The sequence below is a fragment of the Punica granatum genome, chromosome 4, assembly GCF_007655135.1.
Source record: "Punica granatum isolate Tunisia-2019 chromosome 4, ASM765513v2, whole genome shotgun sequence".
Classification (NCBI taxonomy): Eukaryota; Viridiplantae; Streptophyta; class Magnoliopsida; order Myrtales; family Lythraceae; genus Punica; species Punica granatum.
Window position 1 is genome coordinate 1,082,649 of NC_045130.1, and position 18,897 is coordinate 1,101,545.

Here is an 18,897-nt window from a genome sequence, read left to right on the forward strand (position 1 = left end):
TCTCCCCTCCCTATAGTATCGGTGAACAAACCAAACCCATCTCTACACGTATATTTACGAGGGCTGGGCTCTGTTTCGGGCAGCAGCGGGACGACACGTGGCAACTGACGATCCCAAAATTCCTGGGGGCGGGTGAGTATTCTGCGGTGACAACAGTGCGATAACATTTGGCCAAGAGGCAAATTAGTTGGGAAGATGAGTTCCGAGTGCGAAACGTGGAGGAAGAGCAAAGCAAGGCCGCTGATAAATAGTACCCTCATGACTTTCCTCAGTAGCCCAATTTTCATCGATGGTTTTTCTCTCTCTCTCTTTTTTTTGGGGGATTTAAAATGGCATATTCTTATCTATGTCCTTATTTTATTTTTTATTTTCTAATTAGAGATGATAGAAACACTCCACTCTAAAGATCAGTTGTCGTCCGGGATAAATTCTTGAAGCCGTAGTTGTTGATACAAGGGAAATTGCGAAACACCCATGGGCGCAGTTGGAACCCGAAAAAAAAAAAGACAGAAGAAGAAAATGGAGGATACAACAAATTTTTACATACTTCACCATGGTTCAACAACAGAAGTGCATCAACAATTTCCGAAAGTCCAGCCTATTATAATCGCAAGGGAGCAATCTTTCCAAAGCAGAGAAAAAAAAGAGTTTCTTTCCCTCAACTTTGGGGGCAGATATCAACACAACTTTCTTTAGTAAACCCCCCCCCCCCCCCCCCCCCCCCCCCCAAATCAACTATATCCTATGCCCCCGCTTCCCTACTATGAAATGAAGATTTAACAAAGGAAAGGAGGAATCCATCTAGAGCGCAGGATCCCCATGTCGCAGCGAAAAACCCAGAACAAAAAAAAACGGGCATGAAGATCCGGAAAAAAAAAACCATGACTGGTCTTTCGCTTCTTAGAGCTCACCTCGGTGATTCTGTGAATGATAAGTTAGGGTCATCTAGACCCTCTTGGTATTAGAAGTCAGAAGGCCCATCTGCTCAGTAAGCTGATCCATGTGCTGCGTCTTGTCCCACCCATTCTCTTTAGGACAACCATCGCTCTCCCTGGGATTGCCCTCGACTGAAGGAGATTCATCATCAGGCACAGGGCTTTGTTCGAGAATGTCTTCCCAAAAAGCAGAGTTCTCCAAAAATGAGTCAATATCGGGATCAGTAGGAATGACATCAATGTCTAGGGGAACAGGCCCATCCATTACAAACTGCGCCGGGTCCAGAAAATCATCTCCTGGAAGATCAATAATGCTTTCTGGGGTTACATCTGGTATTTGAGAAAGCTCGGGCATTGCTATATCTGCCTGAGGAATGGAAGAGGTGCCTTTACTATCTTGTTGGCCCACCATTGCACCCATACCAGGAAATTGCCCAGTTGGAGGAGAGGATTGCACCTCAGATACTGCGGGCATACAGGACATCTGCCCTGAAGTTGGCGGGACCTCCTGAAGAGTCACAGAAGATATGCGGCTTGAGGAGCTCCCACAGTCAACTCCCACTGATGAAGAAGAACCATCCCCGAGAAGAAAACTATCAGGGTTCTTGTCAAAAGATTCTATCCGGGGAGAAGCTTCCGCCTTCATAAACTGCTTGAACATCTTCGCCGCCTCATTCACCAGGGGCTGGTACTTGACAATCTGCCCATCTGGTGTACCTGTAGGTTCACTCTCAGATATGCCTTCTTGCCTCAGCCTCCGCTTCTTATTGGCTTCGCTAATTCGCCTACCGCCCTCGTTTTGCTGCTGAACAAACTGAGCTAAGAAACCAGGATTTTGCATCGCCTTTGCAAGGAAAGACATCATCTGCTGCTGTCTCTGCTCCATCCCATGAAGGCGTTGAACCATTGTCTGTAGTTGGCCATCAGTAGCTTGCTGCTGCTGCCTCAGCCTAACGAGTTCCTGCATAAGGACATTTTTATCCCTCTTGAGCCTCTCAACCTCTTCCTCGAGTCCAAACTTCCCGACCTCAACACAGGCTCCGACTGAGGAGCTCTGTCCATGGGATTGCACTGACTGTTGATTGCTTTGTCCATGAGCAGGCTTTCTTCTGCTTATACTCTTTAGCAGGTGCTTCTGGCCCCTTAGGAAGCCCTCATTTGCAAATTCCCAGCGATCAGGATCAACTTTTCTGAATCCCTGTTTGATGTGGAAGTAGAAAAAGAAAAGAAAATGACCTTAAGACACCAGTCCATATACACAATCACGGCAAAATAACCATATAATGAAAAATCGACAATTTGATACAGTCAAACCCTGAGAAAGATATGATCAAATTATCTCGAAAAGGCAAGAGCAATAGAGTTCAATAGTGAAGGCATGTCATCATCAAAAAAGCATGCTTCAACCTTGAAAGGAATTCCTGATATAAGTTAGACGTAGTTATTTGTTGATTTACTATTTAGCCCTTGCCTTGGTTTGTATCCCTAGCTTAACTGTTCTACCTCTGCTCCCCGAGAATGAGCAAGCAATCATAGTGAAGAGGCAAAGAAACGACAACCAGAAGCAGTAATTTTCACCTAACAAAAGCATCTCTTAAAGTCAGAAAAGGAACAATTAGAAGTTAATTGTGACTAAGCATCAGATGATAGCAACCTCTAGCAAATAGAAATATCAAATAACCACATGCAAAACTTGGAGACACCAATTCACAAGTATCGTCCCGCATGTTGAAAGGTGCTAAACCTAAAACCTCTCAGACCCAAACAGCAGCCCGTGAGATGCCCACATAACTTACTGTGTGCAGAAGGAAATCTGCAACGGAGCAAGTGCTTATTCAGCAAACAATGTTAAGTTTCAGCACCGTGCTCAAACTAGACCCTGATGTCTTTTGTTTCCCCTATTCCCCGTGCAGATCCAGTCAATTGCTGAGAAATGCAGGAAGAAGGAACATAAACCCTATGGACTGTTTTAGGACATGAAACAGGGACATCATAACCTAGCACGCCATTCATGCAACCTTAGAGTAAACATCATGGTGACATGCAGTTGAAGGGAAAGGAACAGTATGGATCTTAATCTTAAGGTTCAGTCTCTGCCTCCATATTCCAAGCAACCCGATGGTGAGCATTTCATCTGCTTTCGCCGGTTCCTCGAAAGGAAGATGAGTATCAGCTATAGTATTATTTTGGCAAGTGCTCGACGCTCCATAGGAAAAAAGTATTAAGTACTTATGGTGAAATCAAAAGAACCAATAATTGCAATTCCCTCAGTAGCTGGAATCTGCTTGCGGATATGCGATTTTCACTATCTGTATGGCTTCGTGAAGCCATAACTATGTAGAAAACAATGAAGCAACGGGGAAAAAGAAGGTAACCACTCAACTCAAAACCACCAGAAACAATTCTGCCATACCAAATTCAAGGGAAAACTAGCTGATCCTTCAATGAAAGAAGAATTTCGTATAAAAAGAATGCTGATATATATCGTCGATATAGCTCCACTCTGAGCAAGTAGTTCAAATAGAAGAATAGGCACAATATAAAAAAGGATGCTGGAATAGAAACCCTTACATAAGTGTTGAGCTGCCTGACGAAGCTGGAGAAGTTATTGTGCTTGAAGTACTTGGGCAAGAGGTCCCTAGCGAACTCGGGAGGGTTCCACACCACGAAGCTGTTATTGGTAGGGCTCCACGAGACGATCGAGTCCGTGGCAGGATCGTCCACCATGTCGTAGGTCTTGCTGAGGAACGGCGGCGGGGAGTTGGCACTCGGCATCGGCGCCGGAGTCGGCTTCCCGCCGCCGCTCGTGGACTCTTCTGCGGTGCCGCCGTGATTAGCTCCGTCCATCAGCCGTAGGAAGAAAAAAAATGGATAGAAGCGAAACCCTAGGGTTCTAAGGGACTCGAAATGCGGACCATTGACAAGAAGCTGAAAGACTCGCGTTCGGATTGAAGTGGGGGAGAGAGAGAGATTGCAGAGAGAGAAAGCGGTCGTTGGTACGGTCACGAGAAAGAAGAAAAAGGGTTAGCGAGAGGGAGGGAGAGGATCGTACTTTCGATGGAGACGAGAGAGTGGCGGAGGAGGTGACGGGCTCGAACCGGTTTCTTTGGGAAGGGGTCTGGCTGGGGGAGGGGATATGACGAACCGATGATGATATTCGAATTTATTTATTTATTTATCGCCGGTGATTTTTCGAACCTGATTTTAGTTTTTTTTTTAAATAATATAAAAAAATCTCAATTTTACTCTTCTTTTTTCCCACTAAATATATAATTAGACGGAAAAGTGAAGAGAAATCAAAACATATACTTTTAAATTTATTTTATTTATAATAAAATGTGTGCTTTCCGTTAAGTTTTTTTTTGTTTTTCCCAGATTTTCCATTTTTTCATTCATTTTCCATCATTTATTTTTTATTTTATTTTTTTTTAATAATTAGTAAAATAAAATAAAATTTCGAAAAATATTGAAACAACTTACAAAATAATCGGGGGAGAGGATGAGACGGTAGGTGCAAGGCACGGCGTTGAGGATGCCACACGAACTTATTTGAGTCGCGGTGACCGACATCCACCTAACATCACAAGGAATTTCTCTCTCTCTTTCTAGCTCTCTCTTTGCGAAATTTTCGAATAGTAACCTTTTGAAATTATTTTTTTATTTTTCTAAAATTAAAAAAATATTACTTTTCTAATGAAAAAAAGTAAACGAAAATTATAAGTGACTATAAACAAAATTACTTTGAAAGTACATGCTTTAATTTCAAGTAAGTTTCGATTTTGATTATACATACGAAAGAGAGTAACACTTAGATCTTTTGTTTATGAAATTAACCCATTTTTGTTTCTTACGTTCCTCCTTTTTAAAAAAAAATTATCATAAAACTTTTTTCATCGCACTAATATAAAAAGAAGAAGAAGAAGAAGATAAATTAACCATTCTGGCATAACAGGAGATTTGATTAATTTCTCAAATAATAATTAATTAATTAATTAATTCTCGAGATATCTGATCGCGCAAGTCCGAGTAATGCTACAACGCTAGGGCCTTAGGCCCACCAAACTTTGGGACATGAACGGGGACCCAACCAAGGCAAGCCGAGGGCCCAACGCAGGATGTGCTAATTGCTGCCTTAAATGCGTCGCTCGAGATTTATTTGGAGCTTCACATATCTAACAGAGATTGAATCCGAAAACCACAGGTGTATATATTGAAAGTGGTCGAACTTAATCCAATCGAGATGAGAAGAAGAATAGTAAATTAAGTTGGGCTCGAATAGGACTCGACCCGACTGCAAGTCTTCCAATAAAAGGCATCACTTGGAGAACACAAGTGGAGTAACACAGGCAGCAGCAGAATAGCTGCTGACCTACATAGACAATGCAACTTCTCCATCATCATATCTATCAACAGGAGAGAAAAATTACGGCGAGAGCACAAAACCGCAATCATACATATCACACCATAAATACCATGGACTGATGCAACTCGTGAACTTTCACCATGAGATTAAATACGTCCCAGGCAATCATTCTCTACCTGCAGAGGAATAAATATGAGAATGACGGACTTAACAGTGTCATAAACTCAACGAATTGGACAGAGAGAAAATTAAACGGGGGCAGTGTGGGAATCTCAAGATAAAGGTCGAGTTCGAAAATGGTCAATCGACGGATGCATAACAGCTCGTCCTTGACCTCGAGGGAACCAACATGCTAACTAGAATGTAACCAACCATTGGCCTAAAAGGGCTGCTTTCCCTTCCGTGTGTCCCGCCCCCTGCGCGCATCGCCCCCACCCAACAGCCCCCCCCCCCCCCCCCCCCCCAAAGTAAAAAAAAAAAAAAAACACCCCGACCTAAAAATCTTGAAAAGAAATTATTGATGGATCAAATCTGCTACCTGTGGCCCAATGGCGATACAAACGAAGGTAATTTGAGTGGAAGTCATGTAGATTGCAACCCCCAGAGAGCTAACTCAGCCTGAAAAATATAGAACCCATTAACAATCAGAGAGAGTAGGATCTCAATGAAGCCGTACAAAGAGGAAAAAGTAAGTGATAACACCAGCGACATAAAAGAACACAATACTGAGCTCAGGCCAACAAAGAGTTGATGAAAAATAGCAGAGTAAAAAGAGTGTCAAGAATGAACTAACCTGCAGGAATCTGATCTCTGTTAATACTCTTTCACACAAACTGAATTTGTCAGGCAAAGTCCATCATGCTTTGAATATCATTTAGCTCAGCATCCACATCTCATCTTCTTGCCACTAAAGAATATAATGCAAGTTTATGATTCAGTTGTTTAATACGAGGTAAAGAGCAAGAACAACGTCCTAGTTCGTGGTTCCAATTTACCTTGGGTTTGACTTGAAGCTCAGCTTATGAGGCCAGAGAACGCAATGGGTCATCCAATCGATCTCAATATGAGAGATAGGAGTACAGTTGCTCACGGAACCCTCAAGTTGATACCCTCAAGAGAGAAATTCGAAATAATTGAATGATAAAAAGATTGTCCGGCTGCATATGAGATGAGACAATAAAAAGAATTACTCACTGAGCAAAGTCAATGCTGCGGCAGTATATATCACAAGTATATAGGGGAAACATTAAGAAATAGACAAAACGCACCACTAATCAGGGAGTGGCCATAGATTGCCATTGAAACAAACAACAAATGGGTGATTAGATCACCGCCCACTCCCAAATTCTAAGTACAGTTTTCTGAATTAACAATTAGTGCTGCTAAAATCTCAATTATAAAGAAGAGAATCAACTGGACAGCATTTTTTGCAAATTAAGCTTGAAAGGGGGAAAGGACCAGATGATTAGATTACTGTTGAGGCACGTCCAACCACCAACTGGGAAAGTCGCGGTACAATTTTCCCACTTGTCCATTGGAACCATAGTAAGGCCCAAAAGATGAAACTTAATTTCTATGAATAGGGTGGCAGATGAGGGGTCTAGAATCTTGAAAACACTGCCCTAATTTCCATTATCATTTATCATAGCTTATATGGGCAACCCTTGCTCCTTATAGTTAAACAATTTAAGAAATTATTGAACTAAGGTTTTCCAACAATTCTATCAGCACATCCCATCAAAGTAGTTTCATCTGATCAGGTACGATAATTACCTTAAGGTTGTCACCTGATCATTTCTTCATCCTACTGGTTTTCCATAAGCATACTCAGTTTCACGCTCGAGTATTAAGTAGGTAACATCATCGGGCACAATCCCCTTCTCCTCCATTTCGTGAAGAACATGTTCTGCTTTACCTGTACGGCAAATTCTTAGGTACCCAGCCATCAGAACAGTATAAGTCACCACATTTGGAGCAATTTTTGTTCTCTTCATCTCATCCACCAAAAACTTGGCAATATCTAAGCGTTTCAGCTTGCAGAACCCATGAATTAGACAGGTGTAAGTGCATACATTGGGCAGAATGCCTTGTCCCAACATTTGTCTGAACAATGCCCAAGCCTTCTCCATATTTCCAACTCTACAGAACCCAGAGATGATCGATGTATAAGATACAGTATCTGGGTTCACACCCATCTTCATCATCTCCTCAAATAGACGGTAAGCTTCACGCATTTTGCTGTTGGAGCAAAATACATTGATGAGTATTGTATACATCACAACATCAGGCATAGTCCCAGCTTTTAAAATTCTTGCATACAACTTCAGCGCTTCCCTAAACATGAAGCATTTTGCAAAGCCATCCATAAGAGTACTGTACACGGTAAGTTCGGACAGAATATTCTTCTTAAGCAACAGAGGAATAAGCTCCCGTGCCTTCACAGGTCTCTTCTCCTGGCAGAGTTTGTTAATTATTGCAGTATACGTATAAGCGTTGGGGCTAATATCATACTGATTCATTTCTTCTGCAAGTTTCAAGGCTTCCTCCAATTGCCCCTCCCTGCAATAGCCATCAACAAGAAGGTTGCAAGTGACAGTATCTGGGGCAATCCCCTCACGTTGCATGATTCTGAAAGTCTCCAATGCTTTGTCTAGTTGCCCAGTCTTGCAAAATCCACTAATAAGACTGTTAAAGTTGGAAGTATTCCGCAGAACATTCTTATTGGCCATCTCTTGAAAAAGTTTTGTGGCAGAATCCATATCCCCCAGCAAACAAAACCCGTTAATTAAGATGTCATAAGAGATATTGTCAAATTCATAGCCCCGAGCCTCAACATGACGGAAAAAATCTAAGGAAACATCTGCATGACCAGCCTTACATAGACCATAGAAGAGGGAGCTAAAGGTAGCTAATGTTGGCTTTATGTCGTAAAGAGCCATTTCCTCAATCAAAGAATAACCTTTCTTGACATTCCCATTTCTGCAGAACCCATCAATCAATATACTGTAGCTGTAGACATCTGGAAGTACTCCACAGCTCCTCATTTCCTCCAGGATTTTCAAAGCTTCATATAACTCACCGTTACGACAAAAACCATGAATGACAACATTGAAACAGTAATTATTCAGAGGCAGGCCTCGGCGCAATAGATCCCGAATAAAGTCTAATGCAAGCTCCATGCAGCCGACATGACAAAGACCGTGGACATAGGTGCTGTAGGTCACAACATTTGGACTCGTTCCACTTCTCTCCATATCTTCAAAAACCTCACCTGCTAGGCTAATAAAAGCATCCTGAGCATAATTCCTTCTAGAGTAACAGTTCAACATGATGGTGTAGGTGTAAACATTGGGTACTGGCCCGGAAATTTTCATATCCTCATACAGGCTTCTGACATAGTCTAGTCTATTTGCATCAGCTAAAGCTTTCAGCAAGAAATTGCAAGATAAGATATTTGGCACAAGCCCGATGCTCTTAGCCTGCAGAAACACATCCAATCCATTTTCAGGCATGGAATTTGCCGCGAAAACTTTCATCAACACATTGTAAACATCAGCTGATCTTTCTGGTGAGTCGAGTAAAGCAGGGAACAGCTCGTGCATGTCAAGCTCATGCTCCTGGTAATAACAAACAATGTCTCTAAGCAATGCATACACTTCCATTAGCATTTGGGCGGAAGCAAATATGTGCACGGTGATCCTAAATGCATTCATTGAATGAAAAAGTCCGTGCTCATTCACAGCTCTGCGAAACCCAACCTCCCAAGCATAACCCCAGTTTAGAGTCTTCAGCACTCTAGAGACTAAAGGACATAACTTTCCCCTCTTGGGCATAGAAAGCCGGTCTCCTGGAACCATTAACTCTTCAAATGAGGAGCAAGTTTCTCCACGGGGACTTTCGTCGAACACATGGTTGTCATCCAATACCAGGGCTGAGGAAGCTGCACAGTACATCCCAAAGGCGCGGGTTTCGCGGAGGAAAAGAGAAAGACGGCGCGAATGGATTGTAAATAGGCATGCTTTCCAAAGAGAGAGAACGCCCATGAACAAAAAAAGGGGTATAAATTGTTTCAGGGCAGCCACTCACGAAATGTTTCGTCCCGCGAGGATGAGAAATCTCCACCATTGCAGCATGCTTCGACCTCAAAGAAAGCACAGCTCGCCGCAATTCCGAGCTAAGAGGGGGGGGGGGGGGGGGGGGGGGGGGGGGGGGGGAGAGAGAAGCAGTACACTGGTGATTTCTCGAGTGAAAATCAACTGCGATGTTGGCGGAGGAAGAATCAACGATGTCGGAGGTTTCGTCCAGTCAACGGACGAAATTGGCAGACGGTATTTTGGCGGGGCCTGGGCTTCAGTTGGACTTTGAACCCTCAAGGTGAGATGGGCCGGCTCGGTAAAATGCTGGCCGGTTTCCTTAATCTGGTTCATAAATAAATATATGTGTTTCTACTTGAAAAAAAAAAATTACCCGCAATTAATGCGTAAAAATATGGCATAATTTTATAAACTTTTGGATTGATGACCAAAAAAAAAATCATGAATCTTACTCCTTTTTTATTTTCACTTTTATCGTAAACTTTACTTTTTAAAAAATAAAAATTATTTATTTTAATTTTATTCATGCGGCTGTCACTCATCTAATTTATTGATGTTGCAACAAATATGAAAAAATATAATTCATGACAAAAGTGAAAAAAGGAGTAAAATTCATAATATTTTTAGTTATAAACCCTAATTTTTTTGGTAATTTTGATTATATTTTTCAAATAATTGAATCTCGATTTTTATTGAAAGAAGACTGATAATAATATCAATGCAGTCAGAATATCAATTAGTTGCGTCAAACACAACGTTTGCTATAAAGTGGAAAGAATAAGGATTAGTCCGAAACAAAACTATATATTAATCTTGATCAAAGACTATGTCAAGTTCAAATTTTTGAGTGCAGAGAGTATTTGGAAAGTGAAATATTGAGAATAAAACTGGATTAATTAATTATTAAAATGGATATCAGATATCTATCCATATTTATATGTATCTATCTATATTTATATATATAGATCTCTCTCTCTCTCTCTCTCTCTCTCTCTCTCTCTCTCTGTCATCGCATAAATCTCGTGGTTGAATCATTCGTTCGTTGTTTATTTCGTCCTCCCTCCCGGTCTAACCTTCAGCTTCAATTCGAACCCAAAGATGCAGAGCTCGAAGGCCACCACTGGCGGCAGGCTCGACCAGCACCACCAACCCCAGACCATACAGTCGTGGTCTCTCAAGCCCCGCAGCTGGAAAGCTCGCGACAATCGAGCAGTACAGGCAGGGGTCGAGCACCCAGAGCCTTCTACTTCTCGTTGTCAGAGCCCTGTTGACACGACCACTATTCCGGTCGATAATTCAAGGTCCAGAGCCTCCAGAGATAACCGGAAACGCCGCCCAATGCCGCGCGACCGCCGCACCTATGTCGTCAGGCCTCAGAGCAGGGGCCCCACGTCTGAGTCTTTGCTGAATCCTGAACCGCGTCCTCCGAATGACGTCGAGAATGTGAACGATAAAGGAGAAACCTTGGCAGTCAACGAGGAGCCGGAAGAAGAAGGGCGTGAAGCTCGGAGCTGTGAGGTGAATACAGAGGTGGCTGATGTGGCCTTGCGATTGGCGGAGCTACAGACGAGTGCGGAGGCGCCGGAGCTGGAGGAGAAGCAGCTGAGTTCCAATGATCAGCACCAGGAGGATGAGGTATTGTGCTGTTCATCGTATTCGGAATGCATTCATTGTCTGTGATATTAACTGATTGGAGCTAATGCTGCGGGAAGGCGGTGGAGTCTAAATCTTTTTCATTGGCCGCATTGTCGCGTATCAACAAATAAAATTTCATCATGAAACGCTGAAACGAGGTTGCTCTTTTCTTTTCGTTTTTTTTTTTTTTTTGGTGGACTTGCTTGAAGGGATTGGTATATATAATTGCACGCGCTCTGTGTTCTCATCATGAATCTTGTTTCAGTTGCTTGCAGTGGAGTCCATATATGGAGACAGTGCCATCATTCTTGACAGAAGAGGCGGCTTACGGTCCATTCAGGTCTAAAAAGAAATCTCTAGGCAATTCAGTTTAGCGTTTATACTTCTTAGGGAATACGAGTTCTCACACGTACTCCTTGAATCTTCTGCAGATTCATATTCACATTGAAACTGAGGGGGCATTCACCATAACAGCAAAGTTGGATTCACCCAATCACGTCGACAGCACAGGAAACAATGTGGATGATGGTTTCTCTTACTCCTTTGAAGTCCAGTATCTTCCACCAATTGTCTTGACACTTTTACTACCGAAGTCATATCCAAGTCATCTCCCTCCGCATTTTACCATCTCTGCCCAATGGTTGGATCCTGTCAAGATCTCCCATTTATGCTCCATGCTTGATTCGTTATGGATGGAACAACCGGGGCAAGAAGTTATATACCAATGGGCAGACTGGTTGCAGAGTTCATCTCTCTCTTATTTAGGATTCCATCAAGAAGTTACTCTAGGTCCTTATGGGGTAAGCAGTGTCAGTGATAAGCGTGCAATTTCCAGAAGTGTCTCTGTCGACGTTGATGTCCCCTCCATTAGGAGATACAATGATGAAAAGTGCCAAGAAAATTTCTTGAAAAGCCTGCACGAATGCTGCATCTGTTTCAGTGAGTATGCAGGTAAATTTTAGGTCACCGATCACATGCTCTTTAGGTTGTTTGGTTGCATTACATTTAAAATCCTTTTTTTTTTTTTGGATAAGTGTCAGGACTTTATTTAAAAACATTTGATTTACTTGTTGGTTTGCATTCGTATATTACCATGGTGTGGGATGAACATTCTCTTTTGATGGTTTTTCAATAGGTACTGATTTCATAAGACTGCCATGCCTGCATTTCTTCTGCGGGAAATGCATCAAGACTTATTCCAACCTGCATGTCAAGGAAGGCACTGTGAACATGCTTAAATGTCCCGAGGTCAAATGCGGGGGGATGGTCCCACCTGGCCTGTTGAAACAGCTGCTGGATAATGAAGCTTACGAGCACTGGGAATCTCTAACGCTTCAGAAGACCCTAGACTCAATGTCCGACGTAGTATCCTGCCCCAGATGTGAAACGCCATGCATAGAGGACCCTGACCAACATGCTGTTTGCTCTAAGTGCTTCTTTAGCTTTTGCACGCTTTGCAGGGATCGGCGTCACGTTGGTGTAGAATGTATGACACCCGAGGTCAGGCTTCAGATCTTACAGGTAAAGCCTGTGGATGTGCCTCTCCTACTCTTTTTGCTTTTTCCTTAACGAGCGTAACAATACTTGCTTCTCCCGAGTCTGCCTCTAAGTTTGTCCCAGGATGTGCCTCGCACGATTGAAAATCTATTCAGCCAAATACTTTAACGATTCTATTCTAGATGGATCATAGATCAATATGCCCCAAATTTCTTCAAAGATTCTTGATCTTCTTCTGACGCTTTTTTGATGGTGTGATGTTTTCCAGTTCCCTATTTCTTTTCTTTCTTTTCTGGCGGCAGAATTAGTTGGGAACTAGAATCTGATATCTATTGTTGTAAGATATGATTATGATCTTCAGGATATTCATCTCAAGATTTATGGCCCTTATTGTCTTGGTGCGATTTCTGCTACGACTGTGATCTAACTTGTCCATGTGATGTTATGCATAAAGAGTCTCTTTAGTCCCAAACTTGCATCAACGACTATTTTGATGGTGTGATGTTTTCCAGTTTCCTTTTACTTTACTTTCTTTTCTTGCGGCAAAATTAGTTGGGAACTGGAATCTGGTATCAGTTATTGTAGGATATGATTATGATCTTCTGGATATTCATCTCAAGATTTATGGCTCTTATTTGTCTTGGTGTGATTTCTGCAACGATTATGTTCTAACTTGTCCATGAGATGCTATACGGAAAGAGTCTCTGTCCCAAACTTGCATCAACTTTAAACAGAATTAAAACGTACTTGAACCAAATAGTCAAAGAGCTGTTTTTGATATACAAAACATACTGTTAGATTGTCACGGCAACTGTGTCCTCGTTCAATAAAAGAACTGTCCATTTTTATTTTCCTAGCGATATAAGCCTCCGCCTAAGGTCAAGTATTCAATCATACTATTTAATACGATATTTGTATTGGTAATGATCATGTCCTTCGCTTTTTCCTTCAGGAGCGCCAGAATTCGACGCAACTGAAGGAGAATCAGAAGCTAAGAGAAAGGGAATTGATCAACGAACTCTTAAGTCTCAAAGAAGTTTTCCGTGATGCTAAGCAATGTCCATCTTGCAAGATCGCAATCTCAAGAACTGAAGGCTGCAACAAGATGGTGTGCAAGAATTGTGGCCATTACTTTTGCTACCGCTGTAACAAAGAAATCAGTGGATATGACCATTTCAGGTCTGTACTCGTGACTTACAAAGTCTGAAACTTCGTTCACCTTCGCCTCAATTTATGCATCTCTTGCTTGTTATGAACTTATTATCTTGAACTTTTTAAAGGGATGGAGAATGTGAGTTGTTCCCAGTGGAGCAGGTCCTAAACTGGGAGGATATGATGAGGAATCCTCGGCAAATATTGGGAGAGATGCAGGCCGATCTCTTTCCTGATCATGGTGAACGGTGCCCTAATTGCCGTCAATATAACGCCAAGGTTAGTTGGGACTTGGGATGACTGCCACTACAAGCTTTTAAATATTCAAATGCATGATACTGTTTGGATTTCCCATTAGCAAATATTCCAACTTATCTACTGAAAAGGTTCGCTTTAGTTACTGAAAATTAGCCATAAGGAAGCTTCTTGGTGTGTTCATTGCATAGTGAAACATATCGTTGATGATGGCGTGGATAGAGAAAATATTAAGTGGCATGAATAAGTTCATGCAAAGGTTATGGTCTTCATAATGCAAGTTTCTGATTATCTTGTGTGTTACAGGGAATGAGTTGCAACCATCTAAAAATTTCTCCAAATAGAGGTCACAGAATTTATAACTTTATTTGCAAGAAATTGTTTGTGTACATAACTAGTGTTCACTTGTTCAAAAGAAAAAAAATTGTTTGCGTAGACCGGTTATGACCATATTATTTGAAACCTAGACATTTAAATGGCCTAGTACATAATCATGGCTCAACCTGGGGTTCAATATTGTGCCCAATCAGATCTATAAAAGGGCTAAGAATATGAGGCTAGTAAACATAAGCAAAATGGACCATTTTCATGAGAAAGATGCATGATCCGGTAGACTCTAGAAAGACTGACAACTCTGACGAGCCTCTTTATTATCCTCTCTATTCCATATATATGTGTGTGTGTGTATATGTATATATATTTTCCCCTCATAATTGGATCCAGGATTCAGTTCCTGGTCGAGGTGGTCCTTCCACCCGGAGAGGTCCCGTCTTTCTAAGAACGTTACTGAGTTGATTTTCTTGTTTGCAGGTGGGAAATAACAATCATATATTCTGCTGGGCTTGTCAAACTCACTTTTGCTACTTATGCAAGAAGGTCGTGAGACGTGCTTCTCAGCATTACGGGCCCAAAGGATGCAAGCAGCACACAACGTGAGGCGAGGAACTCGAAGTTAAAATATATTCAATCTATAACCTCTTTCAACAATCAAATAGAGCCGTCTAAAGGTTATTATTATCCATAGAAAAACTGCAATAATGATTATTACCACAGCTTGCCATATCTGTTCCTTTCTTTGCGAAGTGCTTTTATATGTGCTTTGCCTTTCTTTGGGCTTAAAGAGTATAGAATGCCTATAGGCTATATGTACGTCCATAATTTAGCAGGCAAAAGGATTACTGAGAACCTTCTGAGGACAATCATACAAAGTTTTGCTTTGCTGTAAAAGAGAAAAGAGGTGAATATATATTCATACAGAGGTTGACTTATTTGACACATAAGGCCTTGTTTTTGGGTGTTGATGCCTTTTCTTTCTTGCCCATTTATTGAATAAGGAAAACCTCAGGGGAGTCTACAGAGGCTGAGACCTGCACCTGATCAGCTTAATTTATTACATGGAGCCCCACTATTCTATAATGGCATTATCTAGCAAGACTTGCCAAAAGCAAGTGGGACAAGGGAAAAGGTAGGAAGGAGCTATTTTATTTATACTTCAAGGGGATGATGATGACTTAAGCTTACTTTTGATTTTCGAGTTAGATCATGATTTAATTTTATTTTATTTTGTATAATAATTGCAAGTGTTGATAAATATATGAATGAGTAATAATATATATATGTATGTATATATAGATGTGAAAGTAGATGAAAAATTTATTTGTTAAAAAATCGATTATAAAAATGATTATAAAAAAGTACGAATGAAAGATTATTATTAAATAGAAAAAAAATAAAGATAAAACGGTAATGATTATGTATTAAATGTGAGAAAGAATAGAATTAAAGAATAAAATTAAGTTGAGTTGAGTGAAGGTTTTTATTTTAAAATCAAACAAAGCGTCAGTCTTTCCAAGACAGGCAATCATGGAGCTCTCACCTGCATTATTAGTTGCTTGTTTATTCTATTAATGGAAACTTCATCAAGTCTCTGGTCGGTTCACTGATGTTGTAAACTTCCTGTCTAATCAATGCATCGTAAGATGATACTTCCCTGTCAAGGAATGGATGGAGATCAAAAGGAATAGCGCCTGCAAAGTGTGATCGCTGCGTAATACTTATCGGGGACCATATCTCTTTTGTTTCTTTTAACAAGATGGGACGTGGACGGATTGCGTAAGAGGGCATTTCGAGGAATAACTCCTACTGAATAACATATTGACATAATATCTCCTGATTTTTCTATATAATGATGCCAAAGTAATAACTATTTCCTCTGAATGCGTAACACTGTAGTGTCTCTTGATTTAGAAAGTTCTCGTTGGGTTTTGTCTGTTGGTTGGTTTCCATACATTTTTGTAATATACGAGTGATTGGTTGGGGCCGATTATTGCACCAAAGTGGGGTCTCTTATAAATGGAAATAATGGGTTTGAGGGGCACTATGACCGGTAGAGAAGAATGTTGGAGGAACAGTGGATTCATGAATCTGTGTGTCTGTCTCCCTTTCTATACTCTGAGTACCATTTCCATTACTTCGACACCACTGCCACGTATTGTTCTTTCCAATCGGTAAGATGCTCGAAGGAATATATGAAATTCCGCATCCTGAGGGCGGGCAGTGTGGTCAGTTTGGATTTTTGAAGCGTGTTATACGAGTTTTCTTGGCGTGAATTGCGCTCGACTATCGTGGCTTTCTCTTAGATCTCCTCTAATATTACGTCCGGTTCGGATTTGGAAGTACTATAAAGTTACTGAAAAATATTCGGTGGAGTATTATGATGAGAGTAGAGTAGCTTTCATATATATGGCTCCATCTATCAATAGCTTAATTGAAGTCTCTTTGCCTCTTCGTATCAATACAAAAGGACCTTTTTTTTCCCTGGGGCATGCCTTTCCTTCTTCCAGCAAAATCTCATCACTTCTCTGAACCCTTTCATTTCAAGCTGCTTGTAATTAAACAGCCAATTGGATCGTCTTCGAAACTGTCATTCTTCCATCCGTCTGCCAACTGTACTTCGCCAATCAACTCTTCCCATCGATTCGTCCGGAATGATCTGATCCCGAAACTGTAAAATTATTCTTTCAACGAGAGAAACGATGCGGAAGGAAGGGCAAGGTGAAAGTCCATCATTAGTGTTTCGTTTGATTTCGCAGTTAAAATCATAAAAATTTTAACTTAACACATTACACAACAAAAATACACACTTAATCAAAAAATTTAAATTTAACTTTAACTCAACACACTACACAATCATTTGTCATTTTCCACAATCAAAATCAAAGTTACTTTAACTCTAAAACCAAACACACCATAGATATATTTAATTATTAAGTTTAGTGACTCAAAAAAGCATGAACTTTGATCCATTTTTCAATTTTAATAAGAACTTTATTTTTGAGTAAAAAAACATGAATTTTGATTTTCTTGTCAAGTTAAGAAACTGTATCATTTTCCATCAGTTTTACTGATGGGTGGCGGCAAATGTTAATTACGTGGCAAACGGCGCTACACCAAGTTAGCAAAAATAATAATAAAATATATATATATAAAAAGAGAGAAATGTTTTGATCGGAGAAAGAATGAGGGCTTCGGGTAGCCACCGTAACCTTGATTGGGGTCGTCGGCGACCTCGGAGGGCGTCTACCACAATCAGGTGATGGTTATCGAGATCGAAGCCCTATCTACCAAAATTGGGAGAATCCCCAAGGGTGGTGATCGGGGTCGAGACCCCACCCACCGAAATTGAGAGAACCCCCAATTTGAGGATTCTCCCGATTTCGTATGTCCACCAATCTCCTAATTAGATTTGTCGATACCCTCTAGGATCACCGGTGACTCCAATCGAGGGAGCGGTGGCTCACCCTTTTTTCTGATTAATGCCTTTATCATTTTTTTCCTTTAAATTTTTAAATTTTTTGCTGAAGTGGCTTGATACTATTTACCATGTATGTACCGTTTTTCGCCAAATCAATAAAATGAATGAAAAATGGTACAAATGTCTAACATGACGGGAAAATCACAGTTCGTACTTTTTTTTACTAAAAATAAAGTTTGTATTAAAATTAAAATAATTAGGTCAATTTTTTTTTTTGTGTTATTAATCCTAATTCTTAAAAGCCAACGATCAATCATTTGATGTATGAATAGCGGCATGAAATGAACGGTGTTGAAATGAATCAAAATTGGCCCACATTCACTATCGATGAATGACGACTCCTCCTTTCTTTTCTTGTCGTACTAAAACTACGGGCGATTTTCTTCACATCATGTCATATCATTGCATCCTCACTGAAATGATCGACATTCCTTTTTCAATCATTTCACGTTCTTACTTTGGTGCTTAACTCGGTGATGTCTCGGCTATAGTGACAGCGCAAAGCTTATGCACGGGTAAGATTTATCGTGAAATTTAGGCTCCAATATTTCTCCATCAAAAGATATAAAATTTAGCCGTCCTAAGAATATTTGTTTAGTTATTAATATTATAAGATGATTACGAAAAAACAAAATGTCCATTTTAGGATTCATCGCCAATCTCGTTGAAGATAAACCTATATTTATATCGAGAATAAATATACTTTAATTATTTTATTTGTCTTCTTTTAAAATGTGGTCAATGCTTCTCCAAGACTCTAGTGCCCTTTGAGAAACGATAGGTCTATTAGCATATTTTATCAACAGAATCCAACATAAAAAAAAAAAGCCATCTCTAATTTTGTCTTTTTTTTTAAAACAAAATTAAAGCATATCCCTTTAATTTGACAAATGAAAAACTTTTGCAGGTCGAGAATCCGGCTGACTCTACACTCTTAGAGTGTGTTTGGATTGAGAGTTGAGTTGAGTTAAGTTTTGATTTTAATTGGTTTGTAATGATTGTATTGTTGAATTATGAGAAAAAGTGTGAAAAAGTAATAAATAATTGAGAGAAAATAATGATTAAGTAATGAGTGTGTTGTTGAATTGTGAAAAAGTAATGAATAGTTGAGAGAATTTAATATTACAAATTGAATTGAATGGTTAAAAATAT

General features: G+C 40.4%; 3 protein-coding genes across 4 annotated transcripts; 1 reads left to right on the forward strand and 2 right to left on the reverse strand.

Moving 5' to 3' along the window:
• Positions 1-772: 772 nt before the first annotated feature.
• On the reverse strand, positions 773-4,057 carry LOC116204976 (heat shock factor protein HSF8). Its single transcript, XM_031537380.1, has 2 exons — positions 3,507-4,057; positions 773-2,133 (listed from the first exon to the last, which is right to left on the reverse strand). Exons 1-2 carry the CDS (start codon positions 3,780-3,782, stop codon positions 946-948), a joined length of 1,464 nt encoding a protein of 487 aa, XP_031393240.1. The 5' UTR covers positions 3,783-4,057; the 3' UTR covers positions 773-945.
• A 1,060-nt stretch (positions 4,058-5,117) lies between these two features.
• Positions 5,118-9,601, reverse strand: LOC116205677 (pentatricopeptide repeat-containing protein At1g63330-like). Its single transcript, XM_031538305.1, has 5 exons — positions 7,072-9,601; positions 6,294-6,455; positions 6,092-6,205; positions 5,837-5,916; positions 5,118-5,474 (listed from the first exon to the last, which is right to left on the reverse strand). The coding sequence occupies exon 1, from the start codon at positions 9,339-9,341 to the stop codon at positions 7,098-7,100; it is 2,244 nt and encodes a 747-aa protein (XP_031394165.1). The 5' UTR covers positions 9,342-9,601; the 3' UTR covers positions 5,118-5,474; positions 5,837-5,916; positions 6,092-6,205; positions 6,294-6,455; positions 7,072-7,097.
• Positions 9,602-10,379: 778 nt separating this feature from the next.
• On the forward strand, positions 10,380-15,469 carry LOC116205458 (E3 ubiquitin-protein ligase RNF14). 2 transcript variants are annotated; one of them, XR_004156506.1, is made up of 8 exons: positions 10,380-11,027; positions 11,293-11,367; positions 11,459-11,978; positions 12,163-12,548; positions 13,477-13,703; positions 13,805-13,955; positions 14,742-15,168; positions 15,266-15,469. XR_004156506.1 is itself a non-coding variant. In XM_031538076.1 (7 exons), the coding sequence occupies exons 1-7, from the start codon at positions 10,491-10,493 to the stop codon at positions 14,865-14,867; spliced, it is 2,022 nt and encodes a 673-aa protein (XP_031393936.1). In that variant the 5' UTR covers positions 10,380-10,490; the 3' UTR covers positions 14,868-15,208. The 2 variants fall into 2 exon arrangements, 1 of the variants encoding a protein (XP_031393936.1); XM_031538076.1 differs by lacking the exon at positions 15,266-15,469 and having other exon boundaries at positions 14,742-15,208.
• The last annotated feature ends 3,428 nt before the right edge of the window (positions 15,470-18,897 follow it).

What these genes read in the sequence shown, in the direction of transcription:
- LOC116205458 (XM_031538076.1), top strand. Translation starts at nt 10,491, where the DNA reads ATGCAGAGCTCGAAGGCCACCACTGGCGGCAGGCTCGACCAGCACCAC. An exon ending in GCGGCTTACGGTCCATTCAG is followed by an intron (nt 11,368 to 11,458) that starts GTCTAAAAAGAA and finishes AATCTTCTGCAG; the next exon opens with ATTCATATTCACATTGAAAC. An exon ending in CTGTTTCAGTGAGTATGCAG is followed by an intron (nt 11,979 to 12,162) that starts GTAAATTTTAGG and finishes GTTTTTCAATAG; the next exon opens with GTACTGATTTCATAAGACTG.
- LOC116205677 (XM_031538305.1), bottom strand. Translation starts at nt 9,341, where the DNA reads ATGGGCGTTCTCTCTCTTTGGAAAGCATGCCTATTTACAATCCATTCG.
- LOC116204976 (XM_031537380.1), bottom strand. Translation starts at nt 3,782, where the DNA reads ATGGACGGAGCTAATCACGGCGGCACCGCAGAAGAGTCCACGAGCGGC. An exon ending in TCAGGCAGCTCAACACTTAT is followed by an intron (nt 2,134 to 3,506) that starts GTAAGGGTTTCT and finishes CACATCAAACAG; the next exon opens with GGATTCAGAAAAGTTGATCC.